General features: G+C 37.7%; 1 protein-coding gene across 1 annotated transcript in view; it reads right to left on the reverse strand.

The window, feature by feature from the left end:
- The window catches only part of SYTL2 (synaptotagmin like 2), a 151,104-nt gene that overhangs the window by 21,167 nt on the left and 106,310 nt on the right, over positions 1 to 23,627 (reverse strand). Inside the window, 5 exon segments of the mRNA XM_051987261.1 lie at positions 2,986 to 3,080; positions 8,480 to 8,527; positions 10,370 to 10,423; positions 12,659 to 12,760; positions 20,738 to 20,812. Of these exon segments, the coding sequence (XP_051843221.1) occupies positions 2,986 to 3,080; positions 8,480 to 8,527; positions 10,370 to 10,423; positions 12,659 to 12,760; positions 20,738 to 20,812 (374 nt within the window).

Consider the following 23,627-nt stretch of genomic DNA (forward strand, 5'->3'; position numbering starts at 1 on the left):
TACTATTTAATACTTTCATGGATATGACCTCACCAGTGATGTACTGCTTATACTGGTACAAATCACAAGCTATCCGGGTCTTTTCTTCATCTGCAAATCTCTTCCACTTTTATTCTAAGTTCTCAAAGATTCACCTGATAGACCAGAGGCCTTCTTCTGATTCATTTAAGGCTAGTGCAGACCTCTGTTATTCTTAACTCCAGCCTCACCTTGGTCACTCATCCTATACATCCTCAATGATGTTTTATCTATTATTATCCCATGTGCAAGTTATCATTGTTCTTAAACCCATGGGGCATCTGTCCACATATCTGCTCTTAGGGTTACCTACCTGTAATAATGATTCTTCTGAGACTATGATGTTTCATGATTCACGGCTGCATTTGTTTGATAACTTTTATTTGGTTAATTCAATGCATGCTGAAATCTGTTCTCATAGCGCGTCATAGGTATTCTACAATATGCTAAACATTTTTCAAAATCATATATGATTCTACCCTTTGGCCATTTGTCTACTGCAAAGTGAGTTTCTGATCATTTCAAAAAATCCAGCTTTAACCAATAATATTTATTGGGAATAGTTTTTCTCACTGTTGCTTTTCATTTACTTCTGATTTTTATTGTGCATATTTATTATTTTTACATAATTGAACCAAATAACTTGTCCCTAATATATATTTGTAGAATTAAGAAAGTCAAATGGTTTTTCTCTCTCCATTTAAGAGATACTTCTTAGTATCTCTTAAATAGAAAATACTCCTATTTTTATTTTACCATATGCAAATGCATATACAAAAACATTTATTAGTCTGTATGGTATTTGGAATAATGTAATTTATGAATCATAGATCTACAGTTTTTTTCTAGAATTGTTACTCAATGTTCCTAATAGCATTAGTTATTTTTTTCTTCCTTTCCCCTAAATTTTATTAGTTCAGCATATATTAATTTTGTATTACATGTTTTATTTTTGGAATTTTTTTGTCTCTTCCATTAGTTTGTCTATTTTTAGCCAACCAGTAGGCAATTTTAACAGTTGTCATTATATAATAAATTTTAAAGTGTATCAGTCTGCCTCCCTTCTATCCTCACTCTGCCACCCACCACCACCACTGCAATAGGCTCTTTAGTATTCTTGTCTATCTTTTTTTCCATACAAATTATACTGTCATTTTACCCACATCTACAAAATACTCCATCGGGATTTAACTGGTATGGTCTTAAATGTGTAAATTACCTTGGGGAATACCTTCAATATTATTCTATCCAATCATGAGTAAGGTATCTCTTTCCAATTGTTAAAAATCTTCTTAAGTTTTATATTTCCTCTGCATTTCATATTGGATTTAAGTATTTATTTTTTTCCTTTCTACTAAGGCAGGAGTGGATGAAGAGAGACAACAGTCAGAGAGCTTTGTGCAAAATGAATATATACAGGCTATGTTAGAGGTAATCTTAGAGGGAAAAGCTACTAGTGAGACCTTAGCTGAGACTCTAAGATTTGAGAAGAAACATCAACTTTTTAGGGGAGAAAGGGATTAGTTGGGGTTAAGTGACTTGCCAGGGTCACAACAAGTATAAGTGTTAGGTATCTGAGGTCTTCAGCTCAAGTCCTTTTGCTAGAACTTCATTAATAGGAGATGAAGCTCTTAATGAGGGATAAAATTCAAATACATCTCAGAGAAGGAACATAATGGCTTAATTTCATACTAAGGTGTAAAACAGGACCTTTCTTGGTAGGTTTTGATGAAAATAGGTAAAAGACCAAAGGGTACCACATGAAAAGTAGATGATGGGAGGAAGGGGGATAAAGCACACAATGAAGGTGGGTAAATATCACCAGCAGGGAAGATTCGTAACACTGAATGTCCCAGAATTTAGCATAGGCCCAGCCTGGTGGGAAGCTCTGACTCATTTCTGCCTGAACAGCCCTGAAAAAAAGGTGCTATGTCGTCTGAAAATTGGAACATTAGATGGGAAATAACAAAGAAATTTTACATATATATATAACAAAGAAATTTTACATATATATATATATATATTCTTGTTCATTCTATTTTGGTCAGTTCTTGGATAATCCCCCTTCAGATGAAAAGTAATCACAAAAGCATTCCATGCTTTGTATATATTTGTTGGCCTATTGTCTCTCCCTCTTAGACTGTAAACTCTTTGAGGACAGGGGCTGTGTTTTTTACCTCTTTTTGTATCCCCAGGGCTCAGCCAAGTGCCTGGCCCTGTGGAAGGTACTTAATATTTACTAAACTGAGAAGGTGGATGTTGAGGGGATAACTGGAGGTAGGAAAAGAATTTGCCTTTTAACCCCTGTAGATGATAAAGGCACAGTTCCGAGTCTGTTCCAAACTTTTAGTGGTGAGAGCTCAGCATGTTTGTTATTGAGGATTAAGATTTAACACAAAAACAAACAAACAACACATCTCTATACTTTTTCAAAGCTAGGAATGGGAAATTTTCAGCAATCTAACAGGACCAGAAGCAAATGGGGTTTAAACAGCTTGAAGGCACTCAGCAATACTTAAATTACCCCCTTAAAAATCAATGAACATATTTTAACCCCAGCATATTTACTTGTTTTAGTAAACTAATACTTTCATTAACAACATGGATGAAATGCCCAAGCCAAATGTCTCCGGAGCAATTCCCAAGTACAGAGAACAATATTTATCCTTTCTGTGCCCCTATGACAAATGCTTCTCAGAACCGCTATTTTCTTGCCACTCAGGGGAGTAAGGAAACCTCTGTGGGCCATGTGGGACTCCACATGACAAATGAGCTGTTGATAATCAAATGAGTCAGTTTTCCTCTCTCCTGAACATGAGATACTTTCTATGGATCAGAAAAACACAGACCAATAACAGTAACAATGACCACTTCCATCTGTGGTGTTACAAAGCACGGTTACAACCACAGAAGGAGAAACTCATCTGTTAAATGTCATTTTTCTTATATTTAAAAATGTGGACTTGCCTCATCTTGGAGGAATGCTGGAACAGACTTGCTCATCCTTTTGAGTTTTTCGGGATGTGGAAATTGGTTATCGGGATGTGAAGGCACTGTGGAAACTAAAGAGCAGCAGGTCTGTTTTCAAAATATTCTTACCACTGTTAGGCAGCAACATTTCACTCAAGTTAAAAATCAAACATTTCAATGAAGAAAGATTTATTTTCTTAGAGACTAAAGGAACAGAGGTCCACATGCAGAAACATGATGAAGATACATGCTGTGTTGACAAATTAGATAGAGATATCTAACAAGGAGCTGAACCAAATCCAAACTGAAAACTAGTATAAAATAATGAATGCAAAGACCACTGGACTTTGAGTCAGGGAATATGGGTTAATGGAGCTCTGCCAGTTATTGGTTGGGTGACTTTGGGCAAGTCACTTTCTCTGATTAGCTTTCCACTTAAAATTTTAGAAGTTTGAACAAGATAAACTCCAAAATCTCTGCCAGGTCAACATTTCTGGAACTGGATCTGAATTATATTAGAGTTTTTCAATGTAAATTGGTTTTTAATTAGTGTTTCCATCAGCAGGCTCCCTTTTGTTTTAGAATTGGTAATTAGTTCACCTCCCTGAGATACAATTATACATTTCAAACATGCTGCAGGCAGAGAAACTATTTCATTTGAATTGTCTGAATCTTCTAACACAATTCAGTCTTGAAAGTACTCTTGCTCTTAAATGTCTAAGAATTTAAACAAAAATATAGTGATATTCTTTAAGGAATACAGTCACAGAGTGCTAATAAAGGTACCAGAAGTGGCAATATGAAATTAATTTGGGAAATTATAATTGTTCAATGGACATAATAAATTTACGTCATAGGCATCTATCACAAAGGTTTGCTATTTTATTTTACGGGAGTAGCACACGAGTTAGGCAAGGCAGTCATACTGAATGAGCAATTTGCTTTTTGTGGGACACAACTTTTTATAGTCTTAAGGAAGAGGAGGCAGGATCTAGAGTAAGGGGAGGAAAGGTCAAGAAAGGCTCTAGGAAGAGCCAAGTGGAATTAACCTGGTCTCAGAATTGTCTTAAGATATGCTAATCAAGAAAATCTCAGAGATTGAACAAAGAAAAGCTGGATGAATGACAGCTTCTCATCATTCTGTGCTTACCAAGGCAGTCTGGGAAACTGGCCTGACTATAATTGATAAGGAAATAAGATTTTTTTTTTCTTAAAGCAATTCTTGAGATCAAGTTTAGGGTTCACATAAGTAATAGCTATCATATGCATATGTAGCATTTTCAAGTTCACAAAGCACTTTACATCATTTTCAAATTCCCAAAGCCCTTTACATATATATTATTTCCTTTGATCCTCAAAAGAGCCCTATGAATTAAGTCCTAGAAGGATGAGATTCATTTTACAGCTGAAATGAGACAGAGAACTTAATTGACTTGTCCAGGGCCATACAGTTTTTAATAGTCTGATGTTGGATTAGAACATAGGTTTTTTAACTCTGGGCCCAGTGCTTTTTCCTTAATCCCCATAGCCTCTCAGTAAAAGATAGAAGTGGAGAAATCATTGTTCTTTTGTAGTTCAAAACGTGAAAGCTAGTTTCTGACAATGGTTTACTCACAAGCACAAAAAAGGGTGAATTTTAAAAACTTTTTTTTCCTCTCCAAAGAATCAAAGTCTCTGTGTTATGTGTTACTGTGCCAAAATTTGTGGGAAAGTACCCAAGGTCAAGTAAGTGGGTCCAAACAGTCTAGTGAGAAAACCCTGAACCTGAAAATGTTGCCTAGATATTCCTAGATTGGATTCTAAGGTACTTTATAGATATGTTCCATTCCTACATTAAAAAGATTACATGTAAAAATGACAGACTCTTCTTTTCTTACTTTAAATCTTCTACCACCATAAACTATATCATTTAAATGACCAGCATATAGCTTTTCATAGAAAAATGCTGAATTTGGTGTGAAAGGAGCTGTGTTCAGATTCACATTCTTGCTACTTCCTACCTGCAGGTTACTCTCTCTGGGCCTTTGCCTCTTTTATAAAATGAAAAGACTCTCTAAAAGCCATTTTAGCTCTAAATTTACAATCTCATGACATAAATTTATAATTGTCAAATGGGAGTGGGGGAAGCAGCTAGATAGTACAGTGGATAGAGCATTGGTCTGAAGTCAAGAGGACCTGAGTTCAAATATGAATTCAGACATTTAACACTAGCTGTATGACCCTGGACAAGTCACTTAACCCCAATTGCCTTGTAAAAAATAAAAATAAAATTGTCAAATAAGAATTGGATTGCTTTTCATGGCAATGACACAAAATATGCTCAAACTGAACCCCAATTCTTAATAATGTACTCCTGAACAATATATAATAAGGGACAAACTAAAAAATGATTTTAAAAGTAATTTCAACCAGACATTATTATTATTCTAGAAGGTACCTTCTAACTGCAGGGATACAGAGATATAACTAGTAGATAAGAAAATTAGGAGAGATGCAAGGCTGGATTAACTGGTCTCTGGGATCCCTTCTTATCTCTGATCTTCTATGATGAAAGGTAGCATCACTTACATGAGTGTTTCATTTATTGTTACCCTGGCATGGTACCTACTTTAGTAAATTCCACTTTTACATAAGTCTCATTGGAAGTTTACTGACTTCCACATAAATTTAGACTCCATGAAATAAAAAAAAAAATAGTTCCATGGATGTCCTAAGAACTCATATTTATCTATCATTTGGTCTAAAATAAGTTTCTGAACCAGGTTTATTTCTATTTCTTACACATTAAGAAAAAAAAAAAAAAGCACTTTGACTCCCAAGTCTTGGGAGTCAAAGTCCTGGGTTCAAGCATCAGTTCTTATCCTTCCCAACCATGTGATCTTTGGGCAAACTTCCCTGGGGATTCAGCTCAGCCCAAGTAGGATAATACCCTGTACTAACTACCTATTTCACAAGAATGCCGCCAAATTCAAATAAGTTAATATAGATAAAGTGCTTGTGTGACCATAAAGGGTCATGTAAACCCATCTGGATTATTTATTCTTGCTTAGAATTTAAATACTGCAATTTTATCCTAGTTGACCCATTTTTTTTACACAGGCTCAAAAGGTTGAATCTTGTGAAGAAAAATACATCCATTGGCTTAAATAGAGTAAAGGAGTGGCTATTGAATATACAGCTTGTGTTAGAAGCAATTTGTGAGCCAGGGCCTAGACCTTCTTTCTGGGAGCCTGTTTGTGCCTGGCCTGGAGCAGAACCTTCTGAGCTCCTACTGGTGTGATCAGCTACAGCTGGACACACTGAACATTAACCTTGACACAGTGATGTCATTTTGGTCTTGAGCACAAAAGGCAAACAAACATTTTTTCATTTAGAGAAAAGCACAGGAATTTGGATCACACATGACCCAGTCTCTGCTTTCTCTAAATGTTCAGTCAATTAGGTAATAATAATGGGGGATGCCCATTATTTCCCTTTCCAGACCAATCTGGGGCAAGAGCCAAAAAGAGGAAATAAAATGCCTTATCACAGACACTTTAAAGACAATTGGAAAAGTCAAACATCTGCAAGCTGAAGGCTGTTTCTCCCACTACAGCAGATGACAGAGTCCCTACAGGAGTTCAGTCCTACAAGAAATTTCCCTTTTTTTTTTTTTTTCCTGTTCAAGTTTTTTGTTACATAATGATATCAATCAGAGAAAATCAGAGAACCTTCAACTTGGATTGATTTCAAATTGTAGGCTACAAGTGACATCTCATCAAGAATGGCTTAAATGAATAGTCAGTGCTTGCCTTGAGATGTCAAATCCAAATCTAGGAACAGTTATCAGCTGCCTTAAACATGTATGTAGAATACTATCCTATGTGCTGGGGAAAAGTTAAAGTTTCCATAATAAGATAGTCTCATTTAAACTTAACTTTATGATTAGTTTGTTGAGCCACTATAGTAATTAGAGCATTTGTTTTTTTTCTTTTTTGTAAGTGGTATGGTAAGGAGGAAATCAAAAGATTTGTGTCTTAGTCTTGGCTCTGCCATTTACAAGATGCTGGACAAACCTTATTTGCCTTTCTGAGCTTTCATCTCTTCATCTTTCTTTAAGATGGGGGTAATACTATTTTTTTTCCACAAGTGCCTGTCTCATAGGGTGATTGTGGGAAAAGAATTTTGAAAAGTGCTAAATGTCTAAATAAAACTGAACTATCATTCATGGTTCTCAATAAGTACTTGCTAGTTGGTTGGTGAACATTAACCCCTGGAAGACATTAGCCATAGCATTTGTTTATTCTCCTGAGATAACAGTTAGAGCTGGAAAGTACCTCAAAGATTCAACTCCTTATTTTACAGATGAGAAGCCAAGGCCTGGAAGATTACAGGGAGGAACTAGAAGAGTTGAGATTCAAATACAGGTCTCCTAATTTCCAAATTCAGCACTTTCTGTCTATCACAGTATTAGTGCTTTAGATATCAGTTTACATTAATTCAAATTTAACATTTTTTTGATTCCAAAGTACCCAAAGCCAAATGGGAACAACTAGTTAGAATTATGCACAATATATGGATCCCTATAGATGACTATGAACATAAATTCATACACATACATACATACACACACATACACACACACACATATATACTTACATATGAATTGAAAAATTATCTAATTCTTCTTAGACACATACAAAAAGGATCAATTTGTTCATACTACAGACTGAGGCAAAAGTACAAGAAATCTACAGCTGACAGCCCTTATTGAAAAATGGTTGTACCAGGTGTCAGGAATTTTGGATTTCCATCCTGGCTCTGCCAATAATTAGTTAAGTGATGGTGAGATGGCCATCTCACCTCAGTTTTCTCATCTGTAAAGGAGCCTGGGCTTTTATGTGATTTCTAAGGTATCTTCCATTGTTCTAAAATTCTGTTTTTAAGGGATCATCAGGATACATCAGGGATTCTTAACCTGGGGTCCATAGTATGTGGACATATTTCAGAAAGCCTTCTGAATTTAGTTTTTTAAAATATTTTCATTAAAGGGCATCAGACTAAAAAAGAGGTCCATGACACAAAATGGGTTAAGAAGCCGATTCTAGGAAAAGTCTATATTCTAATATTATACATTTTAAGGTCTCTTCCAGCTCTAATATTCTGGGATCACCTAACTGTAAGCAGATCATCCAGGCCATTCTATCCAACGGGACTTAGTGACCATCAGATATACTCCTGAAAAGGTGAACAAGACTCAACACGAATAGATTTTTTTCCCCTTTAAAAGTCCTACTCTCAAGATAAATTATGAGCTAATGTCCTCCAAAAAGCATTTTCATGTTTGTAATTCAGATTCTGACAATGAAATAGTTTTGTGAGCTGCAGGTATTTTAGTAACAAACACGTAGCATTATTAATGGAGTTAGTTATTTTAATAGAGCTAGACACTTAATACAGTGCTAAGGTTCTACTCTTTTGAGGTGTTTGCTATTAGGATCCAGCTACTCACTTCCTGGCATGTATTCATTTGTAGCTTGTTGTTGATCTGTTTTCTGATCTGCTCAGAAGAGCAAGATTGAGAATAACATTTTAATGAAATAATTTAAAACACATGAAAAGAGAAAAGATTAAGCTTTAACATCTATAACCAAGAATAAGGACTCTATCAGAGCTCGTGGTCTTCTCTTCCTCAGGATAATTCCTCATGGAACATTTTAGACCATTTCTGACCTTGGAGAAATATGCAAAATTAACAACTTGTAAAAAGATCATCAGTACAAATAATAAAATGTCCACCAAGTAGAAATGGATATAAGTAGCCACTTGTTTTAATATAAAGGGGAGCAGCATGATTCAGCAGAAAGTCTGCTTTCAGGAAGCCTGAATTTAAGTCCCAACCTTTCCAGTAAAAAAAAGTTTTGTTAATTCTGAGGATATCACACAGACTTTCTGAACTTCAATATCCTCCTCACCTGTAAAATAGGTATATGGCTATTACTTGTTTTAAGGATAAAATAAGAATTAGTCAAGTGCCTTTAAAAAGAACTAAATGTCAGAGATGGAGAGTATTCTCATCACGGTAAGGTCAGACTTCAGATGCTTTCTTCTCTTTCTTTTTTGGGTGGGGTATATCAGAGAAAATTGAACTAGAGTGACTAGTAAAATTTGGTCTGTCATTTGGATCAGGAAAAAGGATACCTGTATCAATGGAATCATTAATATTTTGAAGTTTTATAGGATTGGGCTTTCAAAAATGAATCTTCTTGCTTTGATGTGGCAAGACTTTTAAAGCATTCCCCTCTACAATTTAACTCAACACTGTAGCAAGCAACAATAACAACAACAAAGAACCCTCTATGTGAATATAATTAACATGTCTGTAAATTCTAAAGCCACAATTCCAAGCCTTAAGAAAAAAAAAAAAATTAAGATTCATTTCAGGTTTTTCTTCTTCCCTACCCCTGATGAGGTAATGTTTTTCAAATCATCTTGAAGCTGCACCAAATTATATCAGCTCCTCTTTCCAAGTCTAAAATCGGTATCAATATTTAGACTAGTCAACTTTCTAGATTGCTGATGTTTTAAAGCAGAACATCTTTACTTGGGATCCATGCGCCCCACCCCCCAGGACAAAGGGTTTCTAGATATGTTTCAGGGGACTCAAGAGGGAAAATACATCTTTATGTAAATTAAAGCCTAATTAAAATTTAGCATTTCCCTCAATTATGTATTTTAAACATCATTTTGAGAAAAGTTCCACAGAATTCACCAGACTGCCAAAGGAATCAGTGACAGAAAAAGGCTAAGAACTTCTATTTGAAAGAGGCTCTTAGGTTTCACTGCTGTGCTACGGAAGGGTCTCCAGGCGACTGGAATAAAACGGCAGATCACATTTTGCTTTCCTCACAACATCCCCATTGTTGTGAGGTGATAACCAGTCTTATTCGCCCCATTGTACAGATGAGAAGACAAGGCCCTGCTCCTCCATAGTCCCATCACAGCAGCAGCCAAATAGATGAAGAATTCACCCCCAGAACGAGACCCACCCAAATAGAACTCCCTCTCTGGCCCCAGAGTCTTTTCCTTTTCAATATATGCCCAAGAAAAAAAATCAGAATAAGCATCTCAAAATACAATTTCCTATTTTTTTAAGCCCCCAGCCTTCTCCGTTGAGGCGTTCATTCTTAAGAGTTTCTCACCAACCCGAAGGAATCAACATCAGAAATATTTGGAGTAAGACCAGTCCCACATGGAGTCAACAGAGCCAGAGCCCCCTCCGATCCCACCGCGCCAGCAAGGAGGCTCCCGGACCTGCCCCGAGCGAGCCCGGGTCCCTCTGCTGCTGTCGGAGGGACCCCGGCGCCTAATTCAGGCATGCAGAGACAGAGAAGATATTTACCATCTTCAGCACTACGCACTAAGTCTTCTGGCAGAAAATCTACTTTGCCTCGATCTGTGCAGGAGAAAGTAACAGGCGGTTAATGACACGCATCTCAGGTCGGGGGGGCGGCGCATCGGCCGCCCCCCGGGAGTTAGCAGAAACGATTCAGGACGGAGCGGGGGGAGGGGGAAGGCAGGCTATAGGACCAGACAAGATGTCTTCCCCCCAAATACTCCCCCCCTCAGCCGAAGCCGCGGCGGGGGCTCCCGTTTCGGGGCTGATGCGGTTTTACATCAGGACGATGCTGCAAAATGCGTCCCGAGGGTCAGGGGGTTAATGCAGAGCAAGCGACGGCCCGGCGGCAGCGGCAAGCGCAGGGCTGGAACGCTCTCCGTCGAAATGAACAAAGAAAATGCTGGTCGTGACTAACACCTTCCCAAACCCACGGCCCATGACAAATATTTGTGAGGACGCATCATCCTTTCCGCAAGCCTCGGAAGGCGGGCAAAGGGACCTCGCTTGGGGACCAGCTGCTGAGAGGAATTTTGGCAGGCTGGGGGATCGGCGTGGGGAAGGGAGAGCGCAGGGACACCAGCCGGTGGGAACACCATTTGGGTTTAACCCTAAGTATCCCTGAAGGCTGGAAAATGGAAATGGCCACCCCATAAAAGGCAGTTTTAGCGAATCCCACAACAAGCCTGGACTTTGCATACTCCCCCGGGCCAACAATCAAGGGAGGGGGCGGGAGAACCACCCAAGTCCCCAGAATTCAGAGCTTTCCCCAAAGAAATGAGCCGCCTCCAGTCACTGAAACGCTGGCGGAGACCACCTGTTGGAAAGCTCATGGGGGAGATTCCTACATGGGGTGAGACAGCTTCTGACATCCTTTCTAGGATTCTTTAGGTGACTGACATTGAAATCTGAGTCAGGAGGCGAGTTTCAGGGAGCTGTGATGCTGCAGAGGGAGGCAGCTGTGTGGGGGGGAAGAGACCGCTTTTAGTCCTGACAGGCAGGATGACACACTAGATGAATTCAGCAGGGTTCTCCCCCCCGGAGTGACCCTTTGCATGGTGAACATAAACTCTTAGATTTAAGCAAAAGTGGCAGTCAGGCTTCCCAAGGTTGTCCGAGGGATACAGGACAGCCCTGCACATTATTGTGCTCAAGAAATAATTGCTGCCTGAAGGACTGGCCAAATGAGCATGTGCTCGTGGCAATGTGATCTAAAGCTGTCCGGAAGAGCATGGCTAATCATTCTTTGAATGAGCAAGACTTAGGTTCAGATAGAAGACACAAGATAAGCTTGTTGGGATAGCGGTGGAGGGAAAAGAAGGGGCAACTTAGAAACAAGGGCTCTAAAGCCAGGAGTTGGTTCTACATCTCCATATTATGCAGCAAGTGCATGGCACCTAATACAAAGGCCGCATACCACGCGCTCACTCCACAACTACATGGCATTGAGTGGTACAAGTGAGAAAAATTCAAGATGGGGAATCAAGAGCCTAAGATTTGAATCCAGATTCTGCCAGTTTGGGCCTGTGGATCACTTAAATCATAACTTTTCTAAGACTTGGTTTTCTCAAAGTAAAATATGAAAAATTTAAAATGAAAAAATATCGTATATCATCATCATTATCATCATTATTTGGTGAGGCAATTAGAGTTAAGTGACTTGCCCAGGGTCACACAGCTACTAAATGTTAAGTATCTGAGGCAAGATTTAAACTTAGGTCCTCTTGACTCCAAGGCTGGTACTCTATTGTGCCATTTAGGGGCCCCCATTATTTTAAAAAAATAAAAAAAAATTAATTTCAATATTTAATTTGGTAGTGATTAAGTAATCAGACTAGGATGCTTGAAGAGACAATGGTGAGTAGTGGAAAGAGGCATTCACACAGGGATATAGATTCAAATTTCACTTTTTTTTTTTTTTTTTTTTTTACCTATGTGACTTGTTTCCCTGTCTGAACCTCAGGCTGCTTTGGAAGTGGATGGAATCAGACTAGACAAGAGACCCTTCTTTCAGGCTTAAATTCCAAGTTCCTAGAATACCTTTCAAGAAAACAAAAACGATTCTAGAAGGCCATCCATCCCCATGCTATTATTTTATAAGCAAAGCTCCAGCCACCTTTGGATGAGTTTCATGAAAGTCATTTTGCTAGTTCCTTCTGGGAAGGTTAGTCTACCCTGCCTTAACCTAAGTTAGGGGTCGGCATGTGAAACTCCATGCAGCTGGGACAAAGCCTAGCACTTGGGCATGTGGAAGCTCAGAAGATGCATGAGTAGCACAGCAAGCTGGTTCCTCACTTGGTGTGTCTGATGCAATGTCCTCTAGGCTTTGGGAAGGCATTTTCCTATCAGCATTCCTTTTCAAAGCCTTCAAAACAGGATTTGACTCTTCTTCTGAACCTGTTATGAGACAAAAATGGTGAAACACGGCCCAACACCTTCCTTCACCACCACCACTCTCTCAGATATCAATTAATGTTTCAACTAAAGAGGACTGTTACCTTCTGAAAGGCATCAAGCCCTTTTTTGTCTACAATTATGCTAAAGAATGCCAAATTCCCTAAAGAAAGGCGTTTTACCCCTATAAAACACATACTAAGATTATTGGGGCCTTCCTTCCTCTCTTTTTTCCTTCCTTCCTTCCTCCCATTCTTTTTTTTTCTCTTCCTTCCTTTCTTTTTTCCTTTCTTCCTTCCTCTTTCTTTTCCTTCCTTCCTTTCAGGTAGACCCCAATTAATGCAAATGAATCCCTCTGAAGTGGTTGCATTATTCAAATTCATACTGAATATTTCAATCACCATATTTTACCAATGACCATATTTTACATAATTAAAATTCCAAATGTGTAGACTTCAGGGGATTCATTCTTTGTGTTAATCAGGACCTAGCTATATAATGTGCTGGTTAAGAAACACTTAGAAAGGCAAAAACAAACACAAACAAAAGAATTAGGATTACCATTCATCAGTACAGACCTTTTTTTGGTGTCCATGTTTTGAATAGTGTCACATTCCTTCTTTACTATTTGCTATTCCTTATATAGAGCACATTCCACATCCCATTTCTGTCTTTACTCCAAGCTGCCATCCCTATCTACAATGTTTTACCTCCCTATTTTTGCCTCTTGAAGCCCATAGCTTTCTACATGACTTAGCCTAAACCTCACCTGCATCCCACCCATACAAGCCACAATATTTATTTTATGTTATTTCCTTCATTTACTTAAATGTAAACATGTAGATTCCCTTCACTAAAGTGTGAGCTCTGAGACCAAGAATTGTCTTCACTCTTGTAACTGTATTTCTAGAGCCTGACACAAAGCTGGTACTTAATAGCATTTTATTGACTGATTAAAGCTACACTGGGATATGTTTAAAATCAATGTAAGGAAAAAACTTTTTAACCACGAGAAATGTCCCAAAGTGAAAATGGACTGTCTGAGACAACAGTAAGTTCCCTCTCATAAAAAGTATTAAGGCTGAATGACCACTTGTCAGGGATATTGTAGAAAGGGTTTTTATTCTGGTATTAGTTGGACCAGATGGCTTCTGAGGCCCCTTCCAATTCTGCAATAATGTGAATCACTTGGCACAAATGGGTGTAATCCCCAATTGGCTGCTGAAAGATGAGCCTAACAGCTGTTGATCAGATTAACCCAAAACTCACAATTTTGCCACACAGAGTGAAGTCATTCTCTTTCTACCAAGAATGAGAAGAGTAATGGAAAATGGTTGAAATTCTATCCATCCATGGAGGGAAAAATGTTGATTATGAGAAATTAAGCTACCATTAGGTCAGGCCCTTACACCCTCTGTTACCCATGATTCATGCTAATCACTTCATTTCTCCTTAACCATTTGCTTCTGATGACTCTGATGAAATGGGATACTAATCAAGCTAGAAATAAGGCTAACTGCATGTTTTATGACAAAACTAAGAGTAGCTTCCCAAATCTGTGGAACCACAGGAGGCAATGACCTCACATGGTTTTTGGCTGAGCCAGAGTTAGATTCAACAGATTTAAACAGGACTTAGACTTTTGTTATTATAATTTACCTTTCCTATTCCCCCAAAAATGGGACTGGAAGGCAGATGAATCTCTCCAATGAAAACTAGCATACACTTTGGGAAGTGGAGATTATTAGATTCTCTGAGATACAGGATGAAAATTATTTCCCAAACTTCAAACCATCTCAGTAGGAATCATTTTAGGGCTTCCTTTTAGAGAGGTATTGAAGGAAAAAGCAACTTTATGGCTCTTACTTCCTGGTATTTAGCCAACAGTATGACAAAACTGTTCTGAAACCCAAATAATGGGCCCATTTGTGACACAGAGAATTCCACGGCAGCTCCACTTAAAAAAGCTCCATCAAGTCAGTCACTTTCTCATAAGCAAACAAAAAAAATACTCATTATTCCCTATCAGGATAATGTTTTAGCAAGTCTTACTAGTTCTAATACTGTTAGTTTTTTGAAAGAAACAGAAGCAGCAAAAACTCAAATATGATGAGTTTTTATGAGGGAACAGATAATGAAATTTTAACATAGAGGGGAGTTAACAATGAAGTCATTTTGTCTACATGTGCCCAAACAAACATACACCATGTGTCTATGGTATACACTGGTTTTTTTTTTTTTTTGAGGACCACTAAAGTATTCCCCAACTTTCTGATCTTGTACTATGGGACTGATGTTAGATTCTTGAAGTCTTTTCCAGTACAGTATAAGCTATGTTAAGTTCTATCCAAGATGCAAAAGTTCCAAGTATGAAGCTGGCAATGGATTATGTATCTGCTGTCCAAGAACTGGCCTAATTCAAAAAGGCTAATCACTAAAAACCTGGACACCGCTTTGGTGGATTTTAAAGGAATCATGAAGGAATTATAGCAACTCATAAAGATTTGTGTCTCCAGAGTGTGGGAGAGCTGTAATATGGAATGTGTATGAGAGGGAATAATGAATCTTTTTGGTAAATAGTTAATACATAATCAGACAGAGAGAGATATAGACAGACAGATGAATAGATGGATACAGGGGTATGCTGGTAAAGCTTAACAACTATCCTTAAAGGAAAAAAATGTGTACACATGACAATTTTTTAAAGTTTTAATTTACATTACTCATATCTTCTCTATCACCTTTCTCAAGTCTTAGAAAATAAGAAATCCAACACTGATTTGTAGTGTTTGCCAGGTTTTGAAGAATAACTTATTTATACTTCAAATTAAACAATGAATCTTCCGAACTGGTATGATCTGGCTCCAGCACACCCCTGAAAAAAAGAGAGAGAGAAAAGGGAGAGAGACAGAGAGACACACAGAGAGAAACAGAGTGATACAGACAGACAGAGATAGGCAGAGAGATAGAAAAGCAGAGAGACGGGGAGATGGAGGGAGAGAGAGAGAGAGAGAAAGAGAGAGAGACAGACAGACAGACAGACACAGACAGACAGACAAAAACAGAGAGAGAGGAAAGGAGGGAGAGAGAGAGAAAGAGAGGCAAAGACAGAGAGACAGGGAGATGGAGAGAGAGAGAAAAACAGAGAGAGGAAAGGAGAGAGAGACACACAGAGGAGAGAGACAAAGGACAAAGAGACACAGAGAGGGGAGCGGGGGGAGATGGGGAGATGGAAAGACAGAGACAGAGAAGAAAAGAGGAGAGACAAAAACAGAGACAGAGAGGAAAGGGAAGGAAGAGTTAAAGTGGGAGGGAAGGAGAGAGAGAGAGAGAGGGAGATAGGGATAGATTGTAGAGATATAGATAAGGGGGGCATGTATAGATAGAAAGATAGAGATGAAAAAACAAACAGAGGATAAAACATACACACACACACATACACACACATATACAGACAGACACAGACAGGCAGGGAGGCAGGTAAAAGCTAAATGGATAGATGGATAGATGGATAAATGGATAGTGGATAGAATGTCAGGCTGGAGTCAGGAAGATCTGACTTCAAATCTGGCCTCAAACACTTACTGGCTATGAGATCCTGGGCAAGTCTACTTAACCCTATATGCCTCACTTTCCTCATCTATAAAATAGGTTGGAGGAAATCTCCAGCATCTTTGCCAAGAAAACCTCAAATGGGGTAACAAAGAATTACACATAACTAAAAACAACAGAATTGAGAGACAAACATGTGTTTCTTCTACAAGCCCCAGTCATCATGATATCTACGATCATGTATTTAAACATGGAGGGGGCCCTTCTTAGACGTCATCTAGTCCAATCCCTTCACTCACATAGGAGGAAGCAGACCCTGAGAAGCTGAGTACTTTGTTCAAGGTCACACAAGTGGTCAGTGGCAAAACCAAGAATGGATTCCAGATCCTGTGACTCCATCATGGTTTTTTTTGTTTTTTTTGTTAAGAGGAGGGAGGCAATTGGTGTTAGAGAACTTGTCCAGGGTCATACTGCTAGAGTCTGAGGCCAGATTTGAACTCAGGCCCTCTGGTCTACCTAGCTACCCTTCCCATATTCCCTCCCCTAGACTCTGCTGCTTTCTACAAATGAGGCACAGGAAGACTCCAGTAAACAAATACAGAAAGACTATATCTTAGAAAAAGCCAAATGAAACTTTTTTTTTTTTAAAAGGTGATCTCATAATTAACAATCATCTGTATTTTGGGGAAACAATGAAATGGTATCCAGAAGTAATATTAAATGTGTAGGGAACTCCTGGAATGAAAATTCACTCCTCCTACAGATGGATATCAGCAATTTATCTAAAATGTAAGACTCTCAGAATAAGTAGCCTGACTTCCCTGTCTGTGTCAAAGGCAAGGTTCTAATCCTAATTTTCCTTGACTCCAAAGAAAGCCTCTACATAATTAATTTTACATAGCAATAGCCATATTCCTCTTTAAAAGAAAAATTAGAGATTTTTTAAAAACTCAAAATGCTCACGGGAAGAACTTCTCCGGCTGTCTGTATTAGAACTACCGTATTCTTCTGAAAAATCCGAACTGGAGGAGCTTTCTCTTCCTTCTTCTCTTTTGTGTGGCGTTGCTAGAAACAGTTCAACCTTGCTTATCTTAGAATGTGTCTTTTTGCTCGGAAGTGACTCACTGGGGTCCCTGCATGTGGCCCAATGGTGTTTTCCAGAGGGAGCTTCACTGGTGACCTGAAAAACTTCTTCTCTTGTGGCCCCTCGTGCACAGTCCCCAGTCCCTCGGTCAATGATACTCTCTCTAAGTTCATTCTGTGCTGACGTGGTTCCAGGGCTACAAATTGTACTTTCAGAAACCTGTGGCCTTCCTTCTCCACCTACTATTGCTTTGTCTTTAATGAACTGCTGGTCTTCTGTTTTCAAATTATTACACTTAACCTTCACCTTAGCATCTCCCGGGTTCCATGAATACAAATGGGGCATTTTGCCCGAAAGCTTTCCCTGCTCTGATGGTGAGGTCTTTTTACTGGGAGTACCCTTTTCTTCTGTCACTGTAGGCAAAGTTGCATTGGCTTCCTTAAGGATTTTCTCAAACCCTAAGTCAAATGCGCTTTCGGCTGCTAAAGGAGCCAAAGATTTTTCTATGGTTTCCTTGATTTCTTCAAGGAAATCTGAACGCGGTATTTTAGAAGCGGCAGTTTGACCAGGAAGGGCGGATGCACCCATTAACTTAGCCTCAGGATTTATTACATCATTTTCCAGTTTCAAAGGTGAGCTTTCTGAGGCTTCTTTAAGGAGTTTTTCTAAGCCAATATTAAAATCTCTAAACTCAACTCTAGACTGAATGATGGTTTTTGTCAGAGTTTCTGATATTTCCTGGGGTAATTTGGAGTGCTGGTAATTAATAGAGCCAGGCTGGGTAACAGAGTGGTCCAAGTAAGGTGAATTATGACAATGTATAGAATATATACCTAATGCTTCTTTTCTAGGTTCTTCTAGGCCCTTGTCAATAGGTTGGGAACTGTTTTCATCTGCCATCCGAACTGGAGACTTTAACTGGGTATGTGTCAGTGCAATCCCTTCAGGGTAACCTTCTCCAGGAATTTCTCTTCTCTTTCTTGTGGAATTCAATGCATCTTCTTGAGCTTCCTGGTGAAGCTTCTCCAATGCAGTGTTTAAATCATTCAACTCAACTTTGGGGAGGACTATTTTTTCAATAGTCTCTGAAATTTCTCTTTGAGGAGACTTTGTCTTATTATGGAAGGCAGAATAAATAGAGCGGGAAGAAGACTCTTCCCCCCCAAAAGCAGTCTGATTAGCAGTCTGATATAATGAATGGGAAGGGGCAGGAACTTCCTGCAAGACTTCCTTTTGGATTATTTCATAATTACCATTTTTTACTTTGGGGGGGATGATAGTATTATTTGAGGCATTTCCCACTTCTTCAAGAGGTACCCTCCCCTCCCTCTTATGCAATGAATTGTTATAACTCTGCTCCATCACTTTTTCAAAAAACCTTCTCTGCTTTGACAAAGAACTAGACCCAGTGGAAAAAGTTTCTGACTTGACTTGACTAGAAGAGTCTGGAAGGTGAGATGCTTCTCTGAGTGATTTTTCTGGACTGGGAATAAATGGTTTACATTTATACTCTGATGGGTCTAGGATGCAGATTGTACTTGTCTTTGGGTCCTGATTTGGAGGCTCAGATCTTTTCTCAATGTCAATTGAATCTGACTCCTGGAAAAATATTCTATTTTCAAGAAAGTTTGGATAGTGCCCATTTTCTGGACTATCTTTGTCACCCAAAGGCTGAAATGACAGTAATGAAGAGCCTTCAAGCAGTTTCTTTAAACTTCTATTAAAAGAATCTTGGTACTCTTTAGGCAAAACATTTGTTTTCATGACAGACTCATTCACTTCTTCCTTTGAGAAATGTCTTTCTTCCTTAAGCTTTGGAGGAACCAACCAGTTAAGATGCTCATCTACATTTTTCTTTGATGACACATTCTTTGGCAACTGAATGAATTTTGCTGGTGATTTCGATGGAAATGTGGCTTCATCTGAAAGTGTCTGAGGAAGCTGCTTTGAATCCTGCTCCCCTACTTCCTCTCCATATGATGCATTATTTTGTCTTAGAAGGTTCTGTTCTGCTAAGGCACTTTTCTCTCTTCTTAGCTTAGTTTCATCAAACTCCTTGTCTTTTTGGCTATCTAAAGACAATGAATTTTTACTATTTGGATGAGTGGTAGTGTTTATGCCATCTAAATTACTTCCCATGTCCCAAAAGTTTCTCAAATTCTGAAACTGTGAAGGATTGTTTATTTGTTTTGGGAAACTTTCATTCATCCTGTCCTCCAAGGTCCAAACTTTAAAGTCATCTTCATTCTGGTCTTTATTTAAATTTTTCACTGACAAATCTACTGACTTCATGGGGCTAGTTACTGTAGTAGACACTTGTACCTGGTTTCCTGTTAAATTTGGCATCCTGTCAGTCAGATCAGCTATCTTTCCTCCTCCTTCCCAGAAGGATATCCGATCACTTACTCTTTTATATTTCTCCCTTTGTACTTGACTCCCAGGTGGATTACTGGCTTCTTGTTGAGGCAAATCCTTTGGCTTCTCACAAAAAGCAGATAGCCTACTATGACTGAGGAAATTAGATTCTTTTTCTCTAAATCCCTCATCAGCAATAAGAGCTGATGACCTGATATTCTCTTTCTCTGATGGAAATGACAGACAATCAGTTTTTTTCACTCTTCTATTGTTGGCTTCCATGTTATACTTTAATTTGTGTTCGCCAATATTCTCAGAAGAATCAATAGCCATCTTTGAATTTCCTCTATTTTTCACATTAACAAAAAATTTGAGTTTTTCTTTGTTTGAGGAATCCTCTACTTTGGATGATACTTGGCACTTTGCATCTAATTCTTTAAAAATGTTAAAGGGATCATCAGTGTTTAGGAAATATGTTTCTATCTCCTCATTTGGATTTTTTGTGTCTTGAATAGGAATAGTACTCTTACTTCCTTGATCCTGACTTTTGAATGGTGGCAATGGTTGTCTTTTCTCTTTGCGAATTTGTTTGGGTAAAACATCATCATCTGATTTCTTGAATTCTATGCCATTGTTCTTATTATTTTCAAAAGATAATGGATCTCCCTTTACCCAAAATGGATAACTAGTTTCTACAGTCTTTATTTCACCTTGGATGAAAATTACAGACTTTATGCCATCTTGCTGGAGGCTGGTATTTTCTCTATTCATGGTGTTATTATTCTGCCATTTTGAGCCTGCTTTTCCTTTAGACTGCATCCCTTCAGATTGTAGAAAGGATGGTATTTTAACATCAGGATTAGAACTTCTGCTAAACCAGTCTAGGACTTTAGAGATGGAATTGTCAGTCGCTTTCATTATCTCAGTGGTTTTTTGATCATACTGAGAATAGGTCTTAGCGTTTAGAGCCTTGAAATCTATATGCTTACCTTGCTGATGATCTGCAGAATGACTGAGATCTTGTACCTGAGGTGGTTCAGGTTCAACCCAATGGGGACTCTCATCTGTAACATAAAAATGCTTTTCTAAATTAAAAAAGAGTAAACAGGTTGGCTAATATTCTTTTCGCTAAGGTATGTTCTTCAATGATTTGGGTTCTTTTTTTCACCTTAAGATTCATATTTGTATACTGCCAATACTGTCAACAATGCCAGGAAATAATGAAGAAAAGAGTGGGGAAAACACATTAGGAAGCTATTAAAATAGTATAGGCAACTACTAAATTTCTATCAACCCTTTCAATTCTAATTCACAATATAACTACTAATTTTTGTTGTTATTCAGTCACATCTGGATCTTTGTGATACCATTTGGGATTTTTTTTAGCAAAGATACTAGAGTGATTTGCCATTTTCTTCTCCATCATTTTACAGATGAGAAAACTGGAGCAAATAGGTTTAAGAGATCTGTTCAGAGTAATAGAGTTATTAAATAGCTGAGGCCATTTGAACTCAGGCCTTTGAATCCAGGCCTGGTGCTCTATCTCATTGCTCTATAACTACTAATAGCTAGCTAGGCTACTAATAACTATCTCTCAGATCTCACAAAGCCCTTTGAGATTTTTATGGATTTATCATGTACCATTTTGCATATGGTTATTTATTATTATTAATATTTGTTAATTAATGTTAATTAATAACTAATATTAAAGTGTAAGCTCTATGAGGGCAGAAACTGCATCTTACCTATATTTTTCATTTCCCCAACACAATGTGCTACATAAAATAAACTTTTTTTTAAATGTACTTAAATTTTTTTCTTTGTTGTTTTTTTTTTCTGGTTATATATATATTAGCTTTTTAAATACACATTTCCTCATGAATCATGTTAGGACAATAGACTCTTAATAAATGTTCATTTAATTGAATTGGATAAATGCTTATTGAACTGCAAATACTTACTCAGTTGTTTAAGTGATGCCAGATGTTGGAGAAACTGGCTGCCTATCAAAAGCCAGTGTATTCTAAAATGTCCCAATAAGAAAGGAATGAGGAACAATGCCTAGAAAATACTACACAGCTGAGCACTCATCAAACTGACTCTTCCCTTATTCTCTACATATTCTTTACAAATCAAACAAGCAGCAAAAAAAACTCAACACCTATTAGTGTTAGAACACATAGGTTCCCTGCCCATTTCTTGCTGCCAATAAGCCAATAGCAGTGATGTTGGGATAGGCAGGATTGAGTATATCATATGAAACAAGGGAGGAAGGTCATGTTCTTTACATAATAATCTAAAAGCACATTGTACCCCTTCACATGGGAGAACTAGAAGGGATAGTATTATTACTCATCAAGCATCAGAATTTTGAAGTTTCCATATCTCTTCTTTCCTTTCTCTAAACTCAGGCATATAGTCAAAGACATAGACATAGAAACATATATATATGTCTGAATTAGTTTACAAAATTGCAATTTACATATATTATTGTATACATATACCTTTCTCTGTATAAACTAATATACATAAATTAATTTTAGATAAATCATTTTAAATAGAGAGCTGGTTATAATTTGCAATTTTGTTTTCCAGTAAGTTAAGGCAAAATGAGATATGACTGCCTAGGGTCACACAGCTAATGAGTATCTGAGGCTGGATTTGAACTTTGTTTTCCTGACTCTAGACTCACTGAACTATCTAGTTGCTATATAAATGCTAGCTATTCTTATTCTTATTCTTCTTATTATTATTATTCTCCTATGATAGAATAATTAGCACTCCCTCCCTGGGTTATTATAAGGATAAGGCAATTTTTGTAGAGGGTTTTGCAAAACTTAGAACACCTTTAAATAATACTCATCATCATCATCATGATTAGTTTTTAGCAAAGCACTGCATATTTTGTCCTATGACTAAATGGTTGGTTTCTATCTCCCAGGCTGTTTTGAGGATAAAATGTATTAATTTTCATAATGTACTTTGCAAACCCTAAAATGCTATTTAGCTATTTTTATTATTAAATAAATATATATAAATAAGTATATATTTTATTATTAAATAAGTATATATCAGTCTAATGACTGATAAACTGAAAAGCAAGTTGGTATGGTGGAAAGAAGACTGGATTTGGCATAGGAAGATCTGCATTTCAATATTGACTCTAAGTCACTGAATTTCTCTGAACCTTAATTTCCTACTTTGCAAAAGGAAGTCATTGGATAGATCAATGGTTCTCAAAAAACAGTCTAGGGACTTCTGGGATCCCTTATTCCTAAATGTGAAAAATTACTTTCAAAATAGTATTAACATATTTTAATTTCTATTGGGGTAAATACTGAATAATATATGCTCACATAAACAAAATATCTCTGAGGATCCTTTTAAAAGCAAAAGAAAGTTTGGGAACACTAGAATAGATGATCCCTAAGATTCCTTAACTCTCCAGATCCTATTGTCTTTCTAAGGGATACAAAAAACAATTGATGTGAGATGAAGTCTCATCAGGAGAGCTCAGCAAGACCAAAGTGTATTCATTTAACATAAGTTCCAGGAATTTTCAATGTTATTTGCTGAGCAACTTCAAGAATAGGACAAATGAGTGAAGAGTTTTCAGGGGGAATCTGCATGGCACAGTGGATCAAGTGTCAGGCCATATTATATCATACAGAAGTTATTTAGATGGCAAAATAATTCAATGGATGTAACTCTCTGTTTTCCTCAAAGGAAATGGCAAATCACTTCAGTATTCTTGCCAAGAAAACCTTAAATGGGGTCACGAAGAGTTAAACAGATTGAACAACAATGTGAAAATTTAAGTTTAGGGAGCAAGGGATTTATTTTGTACCTAGGCATTTAAATTTTCAATTTTATTCTGCA

This window comes from Antechinus flavipes, chromosome 3 (genome assembly GCF_016432865.1).
Source record: "Antechinus flavipes isolate AdamAnt ecotype Samford, QLD, Australia chromosome 3, AdamAnt_v2, whole genome shotgun sequence".
In the NCBI taxonomy this organism is placed as follows: domain Eukaryota; kingdom Metazoa; phylum Chordata; class Mammalia; order Dasyuromorphia; family Dasyuridae; genus Antechinus; species Antechinus flavipes.